Here is a 20,933-nt window from a genome sequence, read left to right as displayed (position 1 = left end):
CTGCCCCGTGTGGAGTGAACGCCCCCAGGTGCTGGCTGGAAGATTGGCAGGCCCTGGGGCTGGGGGGCCGCGCCTGCGCAGAAGTCAGGTCCTTGGCCGGGCGTCCCCGCGCGCCCTCCCCTGGTAACGGCCCGCCCCCTCCCTCCTTAGAAACCGGCGCGGCGGGCGCAGAGGCTACCGGGCCTGTGCCGGCAGGCGGGCTACTACGCTGGCCTCCCTGTCTGCAGGCCTTCCTTCTGGAGGTCTGCGACCTCTTCTGAACTATGGGGGACCCACCGCCCGACCCTGAGCCCCATCCCCAGCAACCCTCAAGTCGAAGGAGTTCCCAGGTGCCCCAGCGGCGCAGTCGGGAGCTCAGTCTACCCCAGCCCAGCATCTCCGAGGAGGTGCCTCAGACACCATTTGATGGCCCGGCCGTGCAGAGCAGTCAAGGGATCCTGGCGAGCCAGACCAACCTCCAGGACTGGTCATCAGGGCCCCCCCTGACCGCACAGGAGAACTTGTCGATGTACCCCACTGAGGAAGCCCAGCTGGGTGGTGTAGAGTACCCGTCCCTGAATATGGGCTTTCCTTCCGAGTTACAGCCCCAACCTTCCCTGGAAGAAGGCGGGATGCAGGCCGCCGGAAACGTCAGCCTAATGCTGCAGCAACTACAGCAGCGCCAAGGCAGCCTCTTCCAGCAACTGGACTCTGCCTACCTGGAGACGCAGCCCGACTACCTGGGCGAGTTCAACATGTACCAGGGAGAAGACCTACAGTTCGACCAGGGTGTCCCGCATGGGCCCTACATGAGGGATGACCCCACCCTCCAGTACTCGCCCTCGGAGCTGGGCTTCATGCCCTTCAGTGCGGAGGTGCCTGAGCCAGAGCCTCGGGAGCTGGCGGTACAGAATGCCAAGGCCTACCTGCTGCAGACCAGCGCCGGCTGCAGCCTCAGCCTGTGAGAAGGGGCTCTCGAGTGGGGAGGGAGTGGGACGCAGGCAGGGAGAGACCCCATCCAGCTAAGGCTCTGCCTCAGACCCAGGGGTCTCTTCTGTCAGACGGCATCACCTCTCATGGGTAACCAGTGCCTGCTCCAGGGGCATCTGACTAGCATCTGACTAGCAGTTGGGATGAAACTAGTAATAGTTAACTTTTTTTAAAGGTTTTATTTATTTGAGAGAGAGAGAGCATGAGAGGGGAGAGATCAGGAGAAGCATACTCCCTGCCAAGCAGGGAGCCTGATGTGGGACTCGATCCCAGGACTCCAGGATCATGACATGAGCCAAAGGCAGTCACTTAACCAACCGAGCCACCCAGGCACCCCATAATAGTTAACATCTACTTACCAGATGTTGTGCCACCATCTAGGTGTTAACATCCAGTTCTCACAGCGGAGATTATCACTCCTACTGTCCCTGTTTCACAGAGGATGAAACTGAGACAGAGAAATTAGGTCCCATAGCCCAGATGATAACAGTTGGATGCAGCAGATGTGCGTGATTTGGGTCCTGAGGCCCCATTCTCCACTCAACTTTTCTGCCTGGGGAAGGCACTTGCCAAGCCTGCTTAGCTGTAGTCAGTACACTTCTCAGTCCCCATTATGTCGTGGTGAAATTTACATTCTAGTTGGGAGAACGGACAATAAATATAAAATGATAGGTGATGATAGGAGCTAAAGCTGGAGGGGTGCCTGGATGGCTCAGTCGGTTGAGCGCCTGCCTTCGGCTCAGGTCATGATCCAGGAGTCCTGGGATCAGGCTCCCTGCTTCGAGGAGAGTCTGCTTCTCCCTCTCCCTCTGGACTCTGTTTATCTCTCTTTGTGTGTCAAATAAAATCTTAAAAAAAAAAAAAAAAAAGCTAAGGAGGAAAATAAGGCAGAGTAAGGGGGAGTTAGGGAGTACCTGTTAAACAGCATGAGGTTAAGGAAGGCCTCTGAGGAGGTGACATTTGATCAGGGACCTGAAGCAGATGAGGGAGAGCCCCTTGGAGGTAACTGGAGGTACAGTGGTTTAGGTATAGGACCCAGCATGTTTAAAGGCTTTAAGGCTTGCAGTATTTGAGGAACAGCAAGGAGGCTGGTATGATTGGAGCCAGGGGAGAAAGGGGGAGGAGACAAGGCTGAAGAAGTAACAGATGTTGCTCCCGTACAAAACTAACCCTATCCCTCCGATGTGCATATCTTGCCATGGCTCCCCAGTGCCCTCAGGAGTAGGTTTATGCTTCTCACAACAGCCGTTCAGCCCCTACCCGCTCTCTAAACTTCATCTCTAGTCAGCTCCCTATCCGGGCTCCTAGAGTCTAGTCAAAATTAACCTCTAGCTCTTTTCAACGGTTCCCAGCCTCGGGAACTTCAAGGTCTCCTATTGAAAAGCCAAGGCCAAAGTCTGTCTTCTTACCCTTCCCAATTCAGTGATGGCTCTCCAGCACACCCCAGACTGCCACCAAACAGTTTCCATCCAGCAGAGGGTCACACATACATGCTTTGAAATTAGACCAACCTGGTTTCAAATCCTGGCTGTGCCACCACTCTGCGACCTCATGACCTCATGACCTCAACTCTTCTAAGTCTCTGTTTCCTCATCTGGAGAGTAGGGATCACGATTGTTCCCCAGCTGTGTGGCTGGGGTGAGAATCCAGCACAACTCTCAAGTGTCCAGCATAGTCCGGGGCTCAGGTACAAAGAAGCCATTACAATACGGCCATGACCCCACCTCCTTTCTCCCCCTATAACCCCTCTCCCCTCTTCCACCGCAGCCACTCTGACGTCTTCAGTGTTCCTCCAACACACCAGAGACACCCGCAGCTCAGGGCCTCTGCTCATCATTCCCAATCACATCACCTGCACACCATGGCACTTTCCCCTCCTCCTCTCCAATCCTTTTTACCTTTCCCTTCTTTTTCATGTCAGATTGCATTGGCTGAGACCCCCAGTGCGATCCCCTTTATACGATTATAAAAAATTACCTTCTATTCCTAGTTTGCTGGGGGTTTTTAAAATCATAAATGGCTGTTGAATATTCTCAATTTCTCTGCACCGGTTGAGGTGAATATATATATATATATATATATATATATATATATATATATATATAAATTTAAGACTTATTTATTTATTTTAGAAAGCGTGCACAAGTGGGGGCAGGGGCTGAGAGAGAGAATCCCAAGCAGACTCCCCGCTGAGTGGGGAGCCTGATGTGGAACTCAATCTCATGACCCTTGAGATCATGACCTGAACTGAAACCGTGAGTCAGACGCTTAACTGAGCCACCCTGGTGCCCCAACTTACATATATATATTTTTTAACATATTAACATGATGAGTATTTTTTTTCTATTTTTCTAGTATCAGCCCAGTCCTGTTACTAGCCCAGTTTAATTATAGTGTGTCATCTTTCTGAGAGCAACTTTTTGCTAGGTGCCATTTAGCTTAGGACCTCAGCATCTATAATTCGTTTTTTAAAAGATTTTCATTTACTTCAGGGTGAGCCAGAGAGAGAGCACAAGCAGGGGGAGCAGCAGAGGGAGAGGGAGAAACAGGGGGCTTATCCCCAAGGCCCTGGGATTGTGACCTGAGCCGAAGGCAGATGCTTAACTGGCTGAGCCACACAGGCACCCCTGTAGCATCTGTATTTCTAAGCAAGTTTGGCATGGAATGTTCCTATCTCCTAGTTTCCTTGAGTTTTGTCAACATTCTGTTAGACTCATGAAATGTCTCAGGGTCTATCCAGCAGTTGTTCCCTCTGACCAAAACACCCCCAATATCTGTGTTGAGATCTTCACATCATTCAGATCTCAGCCTAGATGTCCCCTTGGTGTGACCTTCCCTGGCCTCCCAATTTAAAATTGGAAGCCATCTTCTATCCCTGGCATTCCCAGTGCCCATTCCCTGCTTTGTCTTCACAGAAAGACACACTATATATTTCTGCCTATTTGGTTAATGTCTGTCTCCATCATCAGAATATCCCCTCCATGGGGGCAGGGACATTTTCTCTACAGGGTCCCCAGTGCCAGGCTCAGGGCTGGGCACACAACAACAACTCACTGAGCTGAGCGAGTAATGTCTCCCACTTCCCACTCCCTCCCTGGGGAGGCAGGTATGAGCACCTGGTGAACCTGCTGACCAAGATCCTGAACCAGCGGCCCGAGGACCCCTTGTCCATCCTGGAGTCACTGAACCGCACCACGCAATGGGAGTGGTTCCACCCCAAGCTGGACACTATGCGGGACGACCCTGAGATGGAGCCCACCTATGAGATGGCCGAGAGGCAGAAGGGGCTATTCCTTCGGAGCAGCGCGGGAGGCGAGGGCGAGCAGGAGATGGAGGAGGAGGTGGTAAGTGAGCCGGTAGGAGGGGTGCGCAGCGGGACCCGCAGTGGCCCAGCCCAATTTTACGTACAGCCTGTGCTTAGGTCTGGAGCGGAGGGAATGCACAGTGTGACCCAGCAACACAAACAATTTCAGTTTCGTGTGTGCACGGGCCGGAGGGGGCCAGAACCGGGTCACAGAGGGCTTTGAATGCCGGGCCAAGGGGCTCAGGCTTTCTCCTGAGGCGCCTGGAGTGCCCTGAAGTGCTTGAAGCAGAAGGGCTAGTTGGCCCTCCGCACTCCTGCGGCTACATGGAGGTGGAGCTGGCCTCTTACCATCCTCTACTCCTTCCTCCCAAAAATAATTCTGGTTTGCAGACATTTTCTGTGAAACCCATTGCCTCCTGGAGTCTCTCAACGCTGATATACTCCCTAGTCCCCGGACTCAGTTTCCCCTTTTGTTAAGTTGAGACCCTCTAAGAACTCTCCCACTCTTGGCCCCTTAACGTTTCACCGTCCTCAGAATATTTAATTCCACGATTGTTTCCAGAATTGGACAATGGCAGAAAATTCAGGTAAAGCGTTCTTTCACTAGTTCAAGAAACATTTGTTGAGAACTGTTTATGATCATTCTGACACCTCCCAGGCCCCTGCTAAGAGCTTGAGCTCTCATTTTATCCCTAAAACAACCATGCAAGGCAAATGCCACCTACTCCTATTTATAGAGGAAAGACGCCGGCTCAGAGGGCACGAAGGTGGGAAGTACCAGGGACTGCATTGGGAAGACAGGACCGTAATCTCCAAAGCCCATCCTATATACAACCTTTGACCCATCTGCAGACTCTCTTGCTCTGTGCTCACTTCTGTCTACGCTTCTGAGACTCCAGGATTCTGACGATAGTGGGGTGGGATGGTGAGAGAATGGAGGAACGACAATCTGACAGAGGAATGCGCCCTTGGGTGAGCAAAGTGCAGGTGGAAATTCCTAGGTTTGGGCACGAAGTTCTACCCCGGAATATGGTTTTGAATTTCAGATCCAGTTTCTCCTCAGGAGGCCCCACCCACTTAGAACTGCGCCCTTCCTCCCCTACCCCCAGGTCTTGCCCGCGTCTAACTCAAGTCCCTCAAGGACCCGCCTCCTTAGAAGACTTTGCTCCTAGAAGCCCCGACCCCTTAGAACACAGCGGCACTCAAGGCTCCGCCCCCTTGAAATTCTAATGGTCGTGAGACTCCGCCCCTTCCAACGCAGGGTCCCTCCGGGCCCCACCCCGTTAAGAACTTGGAGCTGGAATACTTTTTTTTTTTTTTTTAAAGATTATTTATTTATTTATTTGACAGAGAGAGAAATCACAAGGAGGCAGAAAGGCAGGCAGATAGAGAGGGAGAAGCAGGCTCCCTGCTGAGCAGAGAGCCTGATGTGGGGCTCGATCCCAAGACCCTGGGATCATGACCTGAGCCGAAGGCAGAGGCTTAACCCACTGAGCCACCCAGGCGCCCCTGGAGCTGGAATTCTTAATGGGAGGTCTGCAAACCCGCAAAATTGTGGGCGTTTGTGGCCTGTGCAGACTTAAAGAAAGAAGAGACTTAAATCCGTGATTCAGCTTTTCGTATTTATTTTTCTGACAGGAGATGAGGCTCTCATTTCCCTTTTTCTATTTCTTCTAAGTCGCTGACCATGATCCCCAACAGCCTTTGTGGGAAAATGCATCCTTTCCTTACGCCCTCCTTTGAAATGCCATCTCTGTGATTTATTTACACCTGTATGGACTCGACCGGTTCGTGGATTCGCTATTATTCACCTTCGCTCTGTGGATGGTTTTTTGCTTAAGAAATCTCCTGCCTGCTGTGTACAACCGCCGCCTAGCAGGTTCGGCTGTTTGATAGCACAGAGCTCCCCGGCTCCGGGCCTCTGTTTCATAAAGGAGGCTAACTATTCTTGCATTTACAATTTCAGACTAACTTGGGGGCATGCTCAGCGTGGAACCTGCTTGGGGTTCTCTCTCTCCCTCTGTCCCTCCTGCCACTTGTTCTCTCAAGCTCTCTCTCAAAATAAATAAATCATACCTTTAAAAAAATAATTCAGACTAACCTTAGTATTACCGCATCACATTCCAAAAACTAACAATTTCCTGTACTTGTTTGACGGCACAGATCACATTAAGGCAAGAAACAGATGATGTTGCAGAATTGGGAAACAAATGCTTAAAATGAGAGAGAAGGTTTTCTCACACCTGATACCCAGGTGCAAGCAGTCCAAGCTGACAAGGTGGCTCCCCCTGGGAAGGGGCACTAGGCTGTCTTCTCCCCCATTCACAACTGCCCTCCCTGTTTTTGTACCAAGAGAACAGTTTTCAGTATCGTAGAAGCCCTGGGTATAAATCCCATCTCTGGCCAGCGCAGTCAGTCAGGCTTGCTTTTGGGTGCAAATGCTTAATTAAAGTGGACCAAACGTTTCAGCAAGACGTTTAATTACTTCACTTGGCCAAGAGTGGGCAGAGTTGGGGCATCTTCTCTGTGAGATCATGAAGAATCCCGGATCTTTCCCCCTCTCTGCTTGGTCCATGTTTGGTCCTTGAGATCATCACTTGATGTTCAGAAAATGGTTGTGGCGGCTTCTAGACATCATATCCTCACACCAGTGCCCCAAAAAGGGAGGAAGGGAGCTTCTCTTTGTGTGTCTCCCCTTTTTAAAAAGAAATTGGGGGGGTGCCTGGCTGGCTAGTCAGAGGAGCCTACAACTTGATCTCAGGGCTGTGAGTTTGAGCCCCATGTTGGGGGTAGAGATTTCTAAAAAAATGAATAAACTAGGGACCGCTGGGTGGCACAGTCGGTTAAGTGTTGACTCTTGTTTTGGTTCAAGGTCATGGGCTTGAGCTTCCAGCTGAGCTCCATGCTCAATGCAGTCTGCTTGAGATTCTCTCTCCCTCTCTCTCTCCCCTTCTGCTCATGCTCTTTCTCTAAAATTAAAAAAACCAAAAACCAAAAAACAACAACAACAAAAACAAGCCTTTAGTGGCATCTGGGTGGCTCAGTCAGTTAAGCATCTGCCTTTGGCTCAGGTGGTGATCTCAGGGTCCTGGGATCGAGACCCGCATCGGGCTCTCTGCTCAGCAGGGAGCCTGTTTCCCCTCTTTCTCTGCCTGCCTCTCTGACTACTTGTGATCTCTTTCTCTGTGTCAAATAAATAAATAAAATCTTTTAAAAAGTAAATAAACAGATTTTTAAAAATAAAAGTTAAAAATGAAGTTATAAAATCGAGAGTAGAAGTTTCCCAGAAGCCTCTCAGAAGACCTCTGCTTGCATCTTGTTGGCCAGATTGAGTCACCCAACCATCCCTGGCTGCAAGGGAGGCTGGGAAAGTGACCTGGGAGCAACAGAAAAGGGGCTTGCAGATGGTGCTGGCTCAGTGGGCTTTCCAAGTCAAGGGCGGAGATGTGGCTGGGCCGCTGGCAGAGCTTGAGAGATCCCAGTGCTCATCCTTCACCTCTGCCCCTCTCTCCTCCCGGTCCCCTACACCTTGCAGCATACAGCTGCGCCATAGCGCCTGAATTCACTTTTTAAAACTTCGGTCCATTTTTCCCTATGAAATCATTTCTCCCAGACCACAGATGGGATCTTCCTGGAACCTGGGAGGAAGAAAAGAAGAAAGAATCTGGCCACAGAATCTGGGCTCAAACCCAGTAATACCAAAGGAGTGATTTCTAGGCAGGGGGAATGCTAGCCGTACTTTTTCTCCGATTCAGTCACACATTACAGGTGGGGACAAGTGGTAGGGAGAGAAGCAGAGTCTGATCTGTCCTTTCGGGTCAGTTTTCCACTCTTGCTCCAATCAACAGTGCCAGGATGGAGGCATAATCATTTACACATGGTTAGAGAGGTTACTTCATTGCTATGTGGATGGGAGGGGGATTCCCAGAAAGAGGGTGATGGCCACTGGCTCATGGGCCAAGAACATACTCCCAAGAGAGTTCCCTACGCTCATTCCTGTATCTTCCTTCCCGCCAGCAAAGTGTCTTAGAATTAAGTTTGACTCAGCCCTCCCTGACTTGCTGGTGTCCACATCAATTAGGGAAACAAGCTTTCGGGCACCTGGGTGGCTCAGTTGTTTGAGCAACTGCCTTCGGCTCAGGTCATGATCCTGGACTTCCAGGATCGAGTCCCGCATCGGGCTCCCAGCTCCTTGGGGAGTCTGCTTCTCCCTCTGACCTTCTCCTCTCTCATGCTCCCTCTCACTCATTCTCTCTCAAATAAATAAATAAAATCTTAAAAAAAAAAAAAAAGGAAAACAAGCTTTCGCATCATGTTCATGACTGAGGGAAAGTACCAGAACGTTGGGGTGCGCCCCATCGAGCTGAGATAACAAACAGCACCACAATCTCTGTGGCTTCAAAGGACACAGCCTAGTTCTCACTCACATCACCTGCCCATCCGGAGCTGGCCAAAGGTTTCCGCGCATCAGCTGCTTGAGAACGCAGGGCAGTGGGGTTTGCATTGTGCCACAGGTTTCCACCGTTGCAGCGGGGAGAAAGACAGCATATCAAACCCCACCTTGGTTCTTACAGCTTCTGCCTGGCTCTGACATGTGTCCCTGTCACTGCTGTTTCAAGAAGCCAGAGCCAGTGACACAGCCCCTCCTGAGTGCAATGGAGGTGGGGGATGGGTGGGAGTGTATCATTCCTCTTTGGGGAGGGACTTCAAACACTTGCGAACAATAGTATGCCTATTTCCATCAGGACGTTCGTCACCAAATCTTTCGCAGCAACTGGTGTGATTGAAACATCACCACCATTGTATTTACACCAGCCATCTGTTCTGGGTTGTTCCTCCAAAAATACTGATGCAGGGAGAAGTATCACTCACCCAGGTCCTGCAGAACGGGAACTTATCTGGAAGGAGGGTCACTGTAGATGTAATTAGTTAAGATGGGGTCATTCTGGAATAGGGTGAGCCCCTAGTCCAATAGGACTAGTGTCCTTACGAAAGGTTACTGTGGACACAAAGTCTCAGTCATCTGCCTTGTGGCTCCTACATGTAACCTGTTTCACCTTCAGCTACTTGGACCTGTATTTGTTTCTTGTTGCTGCTCTAACAAACTTCGTGGCTTAGGACAACGGAACGTTCCACTTTATAGTTCTGGAGGTCCGAAGTCCACTTTGACTTGGTGTTGCCAAGGCTAAAGTCAAGGTCGGCAGGGTTGCCCTTCTAATGGAGGCTCTTGAAGAGAGACCATCTCCTAGCCTTTTCCAGCTTCTAGAAGCAGCACACGTTCCTTCATCCTGGGTCTGTCTCCAGCTTCAAAGCCAGCAAAATGCAGCACCTTCAATCTCTCAGTCTGATTTCTGCTTCTATCGTCACATCCTCTCTGACCCTCCCACCTTCCTCTTTCACTTATCAAGACCCTTGTGATTATATTGGGCCAACCCGGATCATCCAGGAAGATGTCCCCATCTCCAGATCCTTAATTTAATCACACCTGCAAGTCATGTTTGCCGTGTAAGATATAACGAAGTCACAGGTGCAGGGATGGGGGCCTGGACAACTTTGGGGGAAATCATTATTCTACTTACCATAACACCTCTCTCTCCATTCTGATTTCAAATCCTGGCAGGAGAGCATGTGGTTTGGGCAATGTGTTTTCCTGGACCTGTCATGTTGGTCAAGGGCAGGTCAAGGGCTGATCTCATGAGGAAGGACCTCATGTATTTTGTTCTCTGATATATCTCAGTGCCTTCCCTAGCCTGGGACTGGCATCCACTGCGTCTTTATTTTTTTATTTTTATTTTTTTATATATTTTATTTATTTATTTGAGAGAGAGAGACAGTGAGAGAGAGCATGAGTGAGGAAAAGGTCAGAGGGAGAAGCAGACTCCCCGTGGAGCTGGGAGCCTGATGCGGGACTTGATCCCAGGACTCTGGGATCATGACCTGAGCCGAAGGCAGTCGTCCAACCAACTGAGCCACCCAGGCGTCCCTATTTTTTTATTGTTTATAAATATTTTATTTATTTGTTTGAGAGAGAGCGCGTGCACATGGCGGGAAGAGCAGAGGGAGAGGGACAAACAGACTCAGAGCTGAGCATGGAGCCCCACGTGGGGCTGGATCCCAGGACCCCAAAATCATAACCAAAGCCGAAACCAAGAGTCAGATACTCAACTGACTAAGCCACCCAGGCACCCCTCCCACTGAGTCTTTAATAAAGATGTCTGAACTGACTAAATGAAAAATTATTGGGTTCAGCCTTGTGGCCCATGTGGCTGTGCGGGTGGCTGGGCTCAAACCTCACTGTATTCTAGTCTCAGCCCTCGACTTGCTTGTTCTCACTCCCTTTCTGCCCTCCCCAGTCTCTCTGTCTCCCTGAACAAAGTAGACGGTGAAGGAGGAGGCAGTGAGGGCAAGAGTTATCACTGCCATCCCCCAACACCACTGATTCCTGGGTTCAAGACCTGCCTCTTCCCTTAATTTGCTATATGACTTGGGGTATCTGTTAGGGGTGCAGTTGGGTGCAAGTAACAGAAAACATGACTAAAAGTGGCCTCTTTGTTCCACAGAACAAGAAGGCCGGGGAGGTAAGGCAGCTCAGTGATGCCACTGGGGACAAGTGGTTTCCACCTTTCAGCTCTACCATCAGTAGGATATGAGATTTTTTTGTTTCCTCATGGTCCCAAAATAGCTGCTGTGCCTCCAGATCTCACACCCCATTCCAGGCGAAAGAAGAGGGAAGGATGAAGGAGCAACGGATTTTCTCCGAGTGGTTTGTTGTTGCTGTTGTTGCTGTTGTTGCTGTTGTTTTGCCTTTTCTCTTCCTGTAACGAACATCCTCCCCAAGGACTTGCCCCACATCTATCTCACCAGCAGTGGTCACATGAGTGGCTGGGTTACAGAGCAGTTCACTTCTCTGGATTTCAGAAGAGTCAGGCTAGGGAGCAGGGCTTCAGCCTTCCTCTCTCTGCCCTCCACCCCACCCCTGCAGGCTGAGACAGCAGTGCCCAACATCATGGAGACGGCCTTCTACTTCGAACAGGCTGGTGTGGGCCTGAGCTCCGATGAGAGTTTCCGCATCTTCATGGCCCTGAAGCAGCTGGTGGAGCAACAGCCCATCCACACCTGCCGCTTCTGGGGCAAGATCCTGGGGCTCAGCCGCAACTACCTGGTGGCGGAGGTGGAGTTCCGGGAGGGCGAGGAGGAAGGGGAGGAGGAGGAGGTGGAGGAGATGATGGAGGGCGGGGAGGGCCTGGACCCACACGGTGAGGAGGAGGGCGAGGAGGACGAGGAGAAAGTCACCGACGTGATCCCCAAGCCCATGTGGAGGCCACCACCCATCATCCCCAAGGAGGAGAGCCGCTCGGGCACCAACAAGTACCTGTATTTCGTGTGCAACGAGCCAGGCCGGCCGTGGACGCGGCTGCCACACGTCACGCCCCTCCAGATCGTGCAGGCCCGCAAGATCAAGAAGTTCTTCACGGGCTACCTGGACGCCCCCATCATCAGCTTCCCGCCCTTCCCCGGCAACGAGGCCAACTACCTGCGGGCCCAGATTGCCCGCATCTCAGCCGCCACGCACATCAGCCCCCTCGGCTTCTACCAGTTCAGCGAGGAAGAGGGAGATGAGGAGGAGGAGGGTGGCGCGGGGCGCGACTCCTACGAGGAGAACCCCGACTTTGAGGGCATCCCGGTGCTCGAGCTGGTGGACTCCATGGCGAACTGGGTGCATCATACACAGCACATTCTGCCGCAGGTGAGGCCCAGGAATCCCAGTTTCCCCCTCCCCGCCCCCTGCACCCGACTCCAGCCTCCTCCCCCAGCCCTCCCTCTAGAGCATGGCACCCTTGTTTCATTTGCCAGCCGGTGTCCCCTGTCGGTGCCCCTGTCAGAAACCTTCTGGGGTGACGCCTGGGTGGCTCAGTCGTCAAGCGTCTGCCTTCAGCTCAGGTCATGATCCAGGGTCCTGGGATCCAGCCCGGCATCCAGCTCCCTGCTCAGCGGGAAGCCTGCTTCTCCCTCTCCCACTCCCCCTGCCTGTGTTCCCTCTCTCGCTGTGTCTCTCTGCCAAATAAAGAAATAAAATTAGAAAAAGAAAAAGAAACCTTCTAGGACCAGACACATCTTGGTGGCCTGCGTTTTTCAGATTTTAGAAAGGTGATACAGCGCACATACCACTGCCCTCCAAGTCTTTACTTCTGCTGCAAAACTGAGCAGCCGCTCATGAGTCCAGGCCAGGCTTGCTGCCAAAGGGCGCAGGAAAGCAACTCTTGGTTTTCACAGCTTTTCGGGTTTGGGAATTATGGATAAGAAACTGAGGACCCGCCTTTCCGGAATGCCGGACGAGTCGGACTTTATATTCATTCACTCACTCATTCAAGGAAACGCAGTTCCTAGCTGTGTGCTAGGAACTTTTCATTCATTCATTCGTTCATTCAACGAAACTTTATTGACCCCGGCGATGTTTTATTGAACCCGAATAATGCCTTTTGAGGTCGTTATAACGGCCGCTCCTATTTCATTCTGGAGGCAACTGAAGTCGGCTCTGTGCTGTGCACTTTGGGTTATTCATTCAAAGAACATGGATCAGCCCTCCAGTGCCTCATGGACCCCAACAGCAGTCCAATGAGAGAGGCCCCTATGACATCCCCATTGCACAGAGGAGCAAACACAGGATCATATGGGCTGCTGAATGTCAGCTCCACAGGCAGAGATTTCGGGGGGGGGCGTCTCTTCTCTCAAGGATCCCCAGCACCTACCTGTATATACTAAGCACTCATTAAATGTACGATAAATGAATGAATCAATGTCCAGATGGGAACCACATAGCTAGCGGGTGGCAGGAGTCTCCGCCTCACCACTACAGCTCTCTCAGCCTGTCCTCCCTCTCCCGACCTGTGTGACTAACCCTGTCCTCCTGCCCATCCCTGGGTTGCCGAGGACAGGGCCAGTGCCCAGTGTCCTTCCTGGCCCCTCACCTCCTCCCAGAGTGCAAGCCAGGCTCTGTTCACCAGGGGTGTTGACTGACCTCCCCCTTTCCCCGTTCCCACCCCCAGGGCCGATGCACCTGGGTGAACCCTTTGCTGAAGCTGGAAGAGGAAGAGGAGCTGGGGGAGGAGGAAGAGAAGGCAGATGAGGGGATGGAGGAGGTGGAGCAGGAGGTCGGACCCCCACTACTGACCCCGCTCTCAGAAGATGCAGGTAATGGTCTTCTTCACCCTCTTCCCCTCACCCACGCCGGCCTGCGAGGCCAGGAGGGACCTGGGGAGAAAGTGGGAGGGACAGCAAGACTGCGGGGGGGGGCACCTCTCTGAACCTCAGTAGTTCTCTCCTCTATAACACGGGCCTGATGACAGAGACTGCCTTGCGGGGTTGTGGGCACACGTCCGTCTTGTGATGGCACATGGCGATGTCCTGGATGGGGGGGGATATGAACTTTCGAGTCCCATGTGGGTTTGGGGAGAGAGACAGAGACTTAGAGAGGCCTTCCACAAAGGAGCCAGGACCCGAGCTGGATTTTGGAAGCCTGGAGAGGGATTTCCTGAGGTCAGAGCTTCAGGCACGTATAGGAAGAGGCAAGGAGAGGCTGAGAGTGGGTGAGTGGACAGAACCCAAATTTGAACCCAGATTTCCAGGAGCCCAGGGCTTGAACCGTGCCCTCCGCACCCTGGTCCAGACCAATGACCAGCCTGGAAGGAAGATCATAGCAGCTCCTGAAAGGCAGGTGAGATAAGGATACCCACTTCTTAGGTGCGGTCACTGAGGCTCGAACAGGTGCAGTGGCTAACTGGGGCCACACAGCCAGAAAGTGATCTAGAGCCAGCCTCAGTTCCCTCCATGCCCCTCCCGTCCTCCTCCTCTGCTCTATCCCCTCTTTCTGTTTCCCCTCCAGGGGGGCTGTGCAGGGCTGGAGGGAGCTCTGACCTCCCTGGTGCTCTCCACTCCCCTGCAGAAATTATGCACATGTCTCCCTGGACCGCCCGTCTGTCCTGCAGCCTCTGCCCGCAGTACTCCGTGGCCGTCGTGCGCTCCAACCTTTGGCCAGGGGCCTATGCCTACGCCAGTGGCAAGTAGGTCTTCTAGTCCCTTCCAGCAGAGAAAGCCGAGGGCAGGAGGCAGGGTGGAGACCAGAAGACCCCCTTCAGGAAGCCCCCAGGGCCGACCTCCACACTCAGCTCCAGGAATTCCACTGGGGCTAAAATGAGAACTCCTGGACAAGGAGTGTGAGCCCCTTGGATAAGAGAATGGAGGATCAGAGAGGAGAAGGAACTGACTCAGGGTCACACAGCATATGCAGGATTCAAACTTAGATCTCTGGCCTCCTTGCCTAGGCTTCTCAGCTATATGGGTCACAGAGCCAGACAGGACTCAGGGGTCCATCTTTTTTTTTTTTTTAAGATTTTATTTATTTGGGGGGGTGTTTCCTCAGTGAGAGAGGAAACACAAGCTGGGGGAGTGGGAGAGGGAGAAGCAGGCTCCCCCGCTGAGCAGGGAGCCTGATGCGGGGCTCGATCCCAGGACCCTGGGATCATGACCTGAGCTGAAGGCAGATGCTTAACGACTGAGCCACCCAGATGTCCCAGGGGTCCACCTTGAGGTGGCCCTGACAGGGTCAGAGTCTTGTGTCTGGGGGACCTAACTCCTTCCCTGGGTCCCCTAGACCGTTCTTTCTACGGGGCAGAAGTCTTCCCCACCAGTTGCTCCAAAAGATCTGTAGGTCGAAGTCACTCCTGCATTCTCCCACCCGCAGCTACACGCTCACTGAGATGCTCACTGCACACCTACTACACACTGAGAGTCCCTCAATGTCTCCCACCAGGCGCATCCCAGCCTTTCTGCTTAGCCGCTCAGGGAATGCCCTCCACCGCCACGGAGCGGGTGCATTTACTGGCTCTGTCCACCAGATGGCATGAGACGTTGTCATAGGTTTTCCTGTTGCATCTCCCATAAACCTGGACTGTGTTGGATCCCATGATGAGGTTTCACGTACTCCTGATACTTTACGTTCTTGGCAATTTTTCCCCCTCCAGAAACAGGGAAGAGTCTTGCTTGCTTGCTTTTGCCAACCCCCTTCTTCTGGCCACACCCTCATTTGCCAACATCTTTCTTTCCTTTCTTTTTCTTTTTCTTTTTTTTTAAGATTTTATTTATTTATTTGACAGAGACACAGCGAGAGAGGGAACACAAGCAGGGGGAGTGGGAGAGAGAGAAGCAGGCTTCCCGCTGATCAGGGAGCCCCACACAGGACTCGATCCCGGGCCCGTGGAATCACGACCTGAGTTGAAGGCAGACGCATTAACGACTGAGCCACCCAGGAGTCCCTAAGGTTTTGTTTTTTAAAGATTTCATTTATTTATTAGAGAGAGCTTGAGCATGACACAGAGAGAGAAAGGGATAGAGCAAGAGCAGGAGCAAGAGGAGAGGGAGAAGTAGACTCCCCATGGAGCCGGAAGCCCGATGTGGGGCTCGATCTCAGGACCCTGGGATCATGACCTGGAGGCAGATGCTTAACCCACTGAGCCACCCAGGCCCCTCTAAGATTTTTTTTTTTTAAGGATTTATTCTAGTTTTACACTAGCTAGAATTGGGTTTTCACTTTTTTTTTTACATGTTCACCGCAGCACTATTCTTTTTTTTTTTTTTTAAGATTTTATTTATTTATTTGACACAGAGAGATCACAAGTAGGCAGAGAGGCAGAGAGAGAGGGAGGGGAAGCAGGCTCCCCGCTGAGCAGAGAGCCCGATGGGGGGCTTGATCCCAGGACCCTGGGACCATGACCTGAGCCGAAGGCAGAGGCTTTAACCCACTGAGCCACCCAGGCGCCCCTGCCCCTCTATTCTTAAGTGATCTCAGCACCTAACACAGGGCTCGAACTCACAATCCCTAGATCAAAAGTCACACGCTCCATCAACTGAGCCAGTCAGGCACCCTGCCAACATCTTTCTGAAAGCAAAAGATCCAAATTTGGAACTTCACTCATCCAGCCATCCTTCACCCATCCACCCACCACTCAATCATCCATGCCTTCAATCATCCATGTTTCTTCCTTTTTTCTTTTTTCTTTATAAAAGACTCTTGGATGTCCTTGTCTGCCAGCTGTATGCTAGGTCCCAGGCCCTTTATTGAAAAGACGATGTGGATCCTGACCCTGAGAGCAGAAGGAGGAAGCGCCGACATTGATCATATAGCACCTCTCCCCCAGCCGAAAAATACCCTGTTACACTAGGGACAGACGGTTCAGGGACCAATTGCAGCTCCAAAGTCTCATCTTAAGGGGATCAAAATAGGGTTCCTGGGAAGAGTGATCTTTACATGAAATCTCTGTGGGAAGGAGAGAAGTAACAGGGGGAAATACAGGTAAACATTCTAGACCAGAGCTTCCCAGACCTGGGTGCACAGGACCCCAGGGATCTGGTTAAGGGCAGGTTCCGGCGGCATGGGAGTGGGGTTGGGGCCCACAAGTCCATCTTCCTAGCAAGCTCAACTGCCCTGGTGAGGCTTCCAAGGAGGCGGCATATTTGACGGCTCCGAGGAATTCCTGGAGGAAAACAATTGTCTTAGGAACAGCAAGGCTGGGAAACAGGGCAAAACCTCGGAGCCCCCATGGCAAACTCTCCATCCCTCTTCCTTCCCCCTGGATTCTCCTCTCTGCCTCTCTCCCTGCCTCCCAGTCCCCCGCCTTTGCTCCCATTTCCTCCTCTAGTTAAAATTCTGGGAACAGGTGGACTGGCAGGGCTTGGACCCGACCGGTTATGTTCTTGTTTATTCCAGTCTCCTCCTCCCAGAATGTAGGCACCACCGCAGGGATTCTTGCTTAATGTGTTTTCTGCTGGGTCCCCACATCCAGACCAGCGCTATCCAACACCAAGGAAATACAAGCCGCCTGTATCATTTTTTTAAAAAAGATTTTGTTTATTTATTTGACAGGCAGAGATCACAAGTAGGCAGAGAGGCAGGGGGAAGCAGGCTTCCCGCTGAGCAGAGAGCCTGATGTGGGGCTCGGGATCACGACCAGAGCCGAAGGCAGAGGCTTAACCCACTGAGCCACCCAGACGCCCCTTTCTTTAACTTTTTCAAGAACTTTTTTTTAACTTTTTAAAATTTTTTATTTTTTTGAAAATTTTCTACTACTAGCTATGTCCAAGAGTAAAAACAGGCAAAATTCATTTTAATAATTTATTTTATTTCACCCTAAATATCCTAAATGTTATTATCACAGTGTGAAAGCAATAACCTAAAAATCAACAAGCTATTTTACATTCTGTCTTTTATCTTCATACCACGACTTCAGAATCTGGTGTGTAAGTTGACACTTACAGCATACATTCCGTTTGAAGCTACCTTGTCCTCAGAAGTAATTGGCCTGTATTTAGATCTTACAAAATTTGTAGTTGAGAAAGTAGATTCATGTACCCGAGTTGTCCTGGACCTGCTTAGACATTTTCCAGTAACCAAACTGAGTATCAGTTTTATTGCTTAAATTTAAATTCATTACAATGCAATAAAATCCACTCCGACAACAGCAAGAACACACATTCTCCTCAAAGTGTTCATGGAACAGGCCCCAGGACTAGACCATATACCAGGCCATGAAACAAGTCTAGATAAATGTTCCCAGATATCAGTGGTCTAAAATATGTTCTCTGGCCATACTGGAATGAAATTAGGAATCAGGGATGTCTGGGTGGCTCAGTGGGTTAAGCATCTGCCTTCGGCTCAGATCATGATCCCAGGGGCCTGGGATCAAGCCCCACGTCGGACTCCCTGCTTGGTGGGGAGTCTGCTTCTCCCTCTCCCTCTACCTACTGCTCCCCCTGCTTGTGCTCTCTCTCATCCTATGACAAACAAATAAACAAATAAAATCTTTTTTTAAGAGATTTTATTTATTTGGCAGAGAGAGATCACAAGTAGGCAGAAAGGCAGGCAGAGAGAGGGGGGAAGCAGTCTCCCGCTGAGCAGAGAGCCCTACGCGGGGCTCGATCCCAGGACCCTGGGGTCATGACCTGAGCTGAAGGCAGAGGCTTTAACCCACTGGGCCACCCAGGCGCCCCAACAAATAAAATCTTAAAAAAATAGAAATTAGAGGGGCACCTGGGTGGCTCAGTGGGTTAAAGCCTCTACCTTTGGCTCAGGTCGTGATCCCAGGGTCCTGGGATCGAGCCCCGCGTCAGGCTCTCTGCTCAGAGGGGAGCCTGCTTCCTCTCTCTCTCTCTCTCTGCCTACTTGTGATCTCTGTCAAACAAATAAATAAAATCTTAAAAAAAAAAAGAAATTAGAAATCAAAAACGAAGGAATCTGGGAGAATTTCCCAGATATGCAGAAATTACCATACTCCTAAATAACCAGGGGAACCGAAGAAGAAATTGTGGGTCAGACTGGAAAATGAAATATTAATTAGAAACTCAGCTCTGGTCCCACTGTCCACATGTCAAGTGCCCAAGGGTTCCACATGCTGTTACAGAGGGCAACTCTAGGCACACCTGGCACTTTTAGGAGACAGATGTTCAATAACGACTGAAGAACACACAGAGAAACCCCATGGGCACAGATGACCCTACCAGCCACTGCTCCACAGTTGGCTGTGCCCAAACTGGGTCCCATCTCCAGCGAAAGCCCGGGCTGAGGCTTCAAGGCCTTCAAGGGAGGGAGGATTTCCCAGTATCTCTCTGACTTTCCAGGAAGTTTGAGAACATCTACATTGGCTGGGGCCACAAGTACAGTCCCGAGAACTTCAACCCACCGCTGCCAGCCCCCATTCAGCATGAGTACCCCAGCAGCCCCGACGTCGTGGAGATGAGTGACCCCACGGTGGAGGAGGAGCAGGCCCTCAAGGCAGCCCAAGAGCAGGCCCTGGCGGCCGCAGAGGAAGAAGAGGAAGATGAGGAGGAAGACGAGGATGAGGACCTGGATGACTGAAAGGGGGCCCCTAGCCCCGTCCCCCGAGCAGGTAGATAGCAGGTTTTCCCTTATACATAGTGAGTGATGTGTTGTTTTGTTCACAGTTGGTTTGCTTTCTGCCCCCGGAGGGCAGGGGTAGAAGAGGAAGGTAACTGCTCTTAATAAAATTTCCCCACAGCTTATGGCCGAGGTCCTCATTCTTTTGTTGACATGGCCTCCAAGTCAGGGCTGTTGGGCTCTGCTGGGAACAGACATTGCCCAGCATCGTGTCTCCTATCTGTGTCATTTATTCCTTCATCTGGACAGCAAACGACTACTGAAGTGCCTTCTGTTGGCCCAGCCCTGCACTGGGGACACAGAGGTGGCCAAGCAGCCGCAGCTCTGCTTTCCCAGGGCTCACTGTCTATGGGAGAGACAGACACATCCTCGGCAGTGACAGCCCAGACGGGGGAGCCCCGAGGACGGACAGAGCTCCTGAACTGACTCTTAAAGGGTCCAGAACAGAGCAGGGAAGAGCATTCCAAGCAGAGGTAATGGCATGTGCAAAGACCCAAGGGCAAGAAAGCGTTGTGTCGAGGTAGTTTCCTGAATCTCCGTGTTTAGGACATGGTGTGAGGAGTGAGTGGTGAGGGATGAGGTTGGAAAGAGAGACTGGCAGGAGCAGATCACTCAGGGCTTGACTTTGCTGTGAGAGCAGTAGGGAGCCACAGATGGCCTTGGAGCAAGGGAAGGCCCCGCTCACATTCATGCTGTAGAAAGACCTCTCTAGATGCCAAATGGAGTGTACATGGAGGGGTGGGATGGGAGTCCAGGGGAGCAGAGACAAGGCTGACGCTGAGAGGGCCCCAGTAGGAGAGGAGGATTTTGGACCAGGGCTATGCAGAGAAAGGGACTGGAAAAGAGGACTTCACTTGACAGAATGCACAAGACTTGGGGACTGGAAGTAGGGGATGAAGGGAGACGATGCAGATCTAGGAAGACCCTAAGGTCTGCAGCCTGGATGACTGGGGGGATGGCAGCGTGAGCTCTAAGTTGAGGACACAGGAGAGGAGCAGGATTTGGAGGAAGATGTCAGTTTCATGGTAGGACTACTTATCGAGTGTGAGATGCCTCTGGGACATTCCGGTGAGAAATCTGAGAGACCACTAAGAATGGGTCTAAGAAGTTCTGTGATGGGGGCAGCGTGGCTTCAGCAGAAGTGAGGGTCAGTGGCAATCAGCGGGGGGCTCCTGGGATCAGCAAGAGCTTTTAGATTACTAGTGGATCATTGGGACACTGCGGGCATTGTGGGGCTCAATGAAATTCTGGAATCATAAGAGGGTGTTGGAGGGCCAAGTGAGACTGTTGAAGATAGTGAAGTCATGGAGATACATACTGAGGGTTGGTGGGAAATGTGGAAATGTTTAGGGTTAACGTTAATCGGTAGTGGGTTGGATGAAGTCCTTGGAATTCTATGGAGACGCTGGAGATCTGCGGGATCTGGGGGATCATCAAGGATGGGGGAGGAGTGTCTGGAGATGCTGTCGCCTCTCACGGATTTTAAGACGTCAGTGGGAAACACTGGAGGTCAGGAAAGTGTATGTTGGGAGTCTAAGGAGGCGCTGGAATCACTGGGGTCATCTGTGACGTGATGGTTATGAACCAGGCCTTCTCTTGAGGGTCCCTCCGTTGCTAGGCAAACCGTTCCCAGGGCGCCGTTGCTAGGGATTTGGGCTTTTCCACGACCCCGCCCATCTCCCTCTGGGCCGCGCCCTCAGCCAACCACACGTC

At 51.6% G+C, this 20,933-nt stretch overlaps 1 protein-coding gene across 1 annotated transcript; it reads left to right on the top strand.

Annotated features, from left to right (window-relative positions):
• Positions 1 to 263: 263 nt before the first annotated feature.
• RSPH6A (radial spoke head 6 homolog A) lies at positions 264 to 19,181 on the top strand (the record flags this gene model as incomplete). Its single annotated transcript, XM_080828098.1, has 6 exons — positions 264 to 940; positions 4,076 to 4,313; positions 11,256 to 12,020; positions 13,321 to 13,465; positions 14,217 to 14,334; positions 18,944 to 19,181. The coding sequence occupies 6 exons, from the start codon at positions 264 to 266 to the stop codon at positions 19,179 to 19,181; spliced, it is 2,181 nt and encodes a 726-aa protein (XP_080684224.1).
• Positions 19,182 to 20,933: the final 1,752 nt, after the last annotated feature.

The sequence above is a fragment of the Martes martes genome (genome assembly GCF_963455335.1).
Source record: "Martes martes genome assembly, chromosome: 17".
Taxonomy (NCBI): Eukaryota; Metazoa; Chordata; class Mammalia; order Carnivora; family Mustelidae; genus Martes; species Martes martes.
The sequence above is the reverse complement of the archived record's forward strand: the minus strand, read 5'-3'. Positions and strand labels throughout refer to the sequence as shown.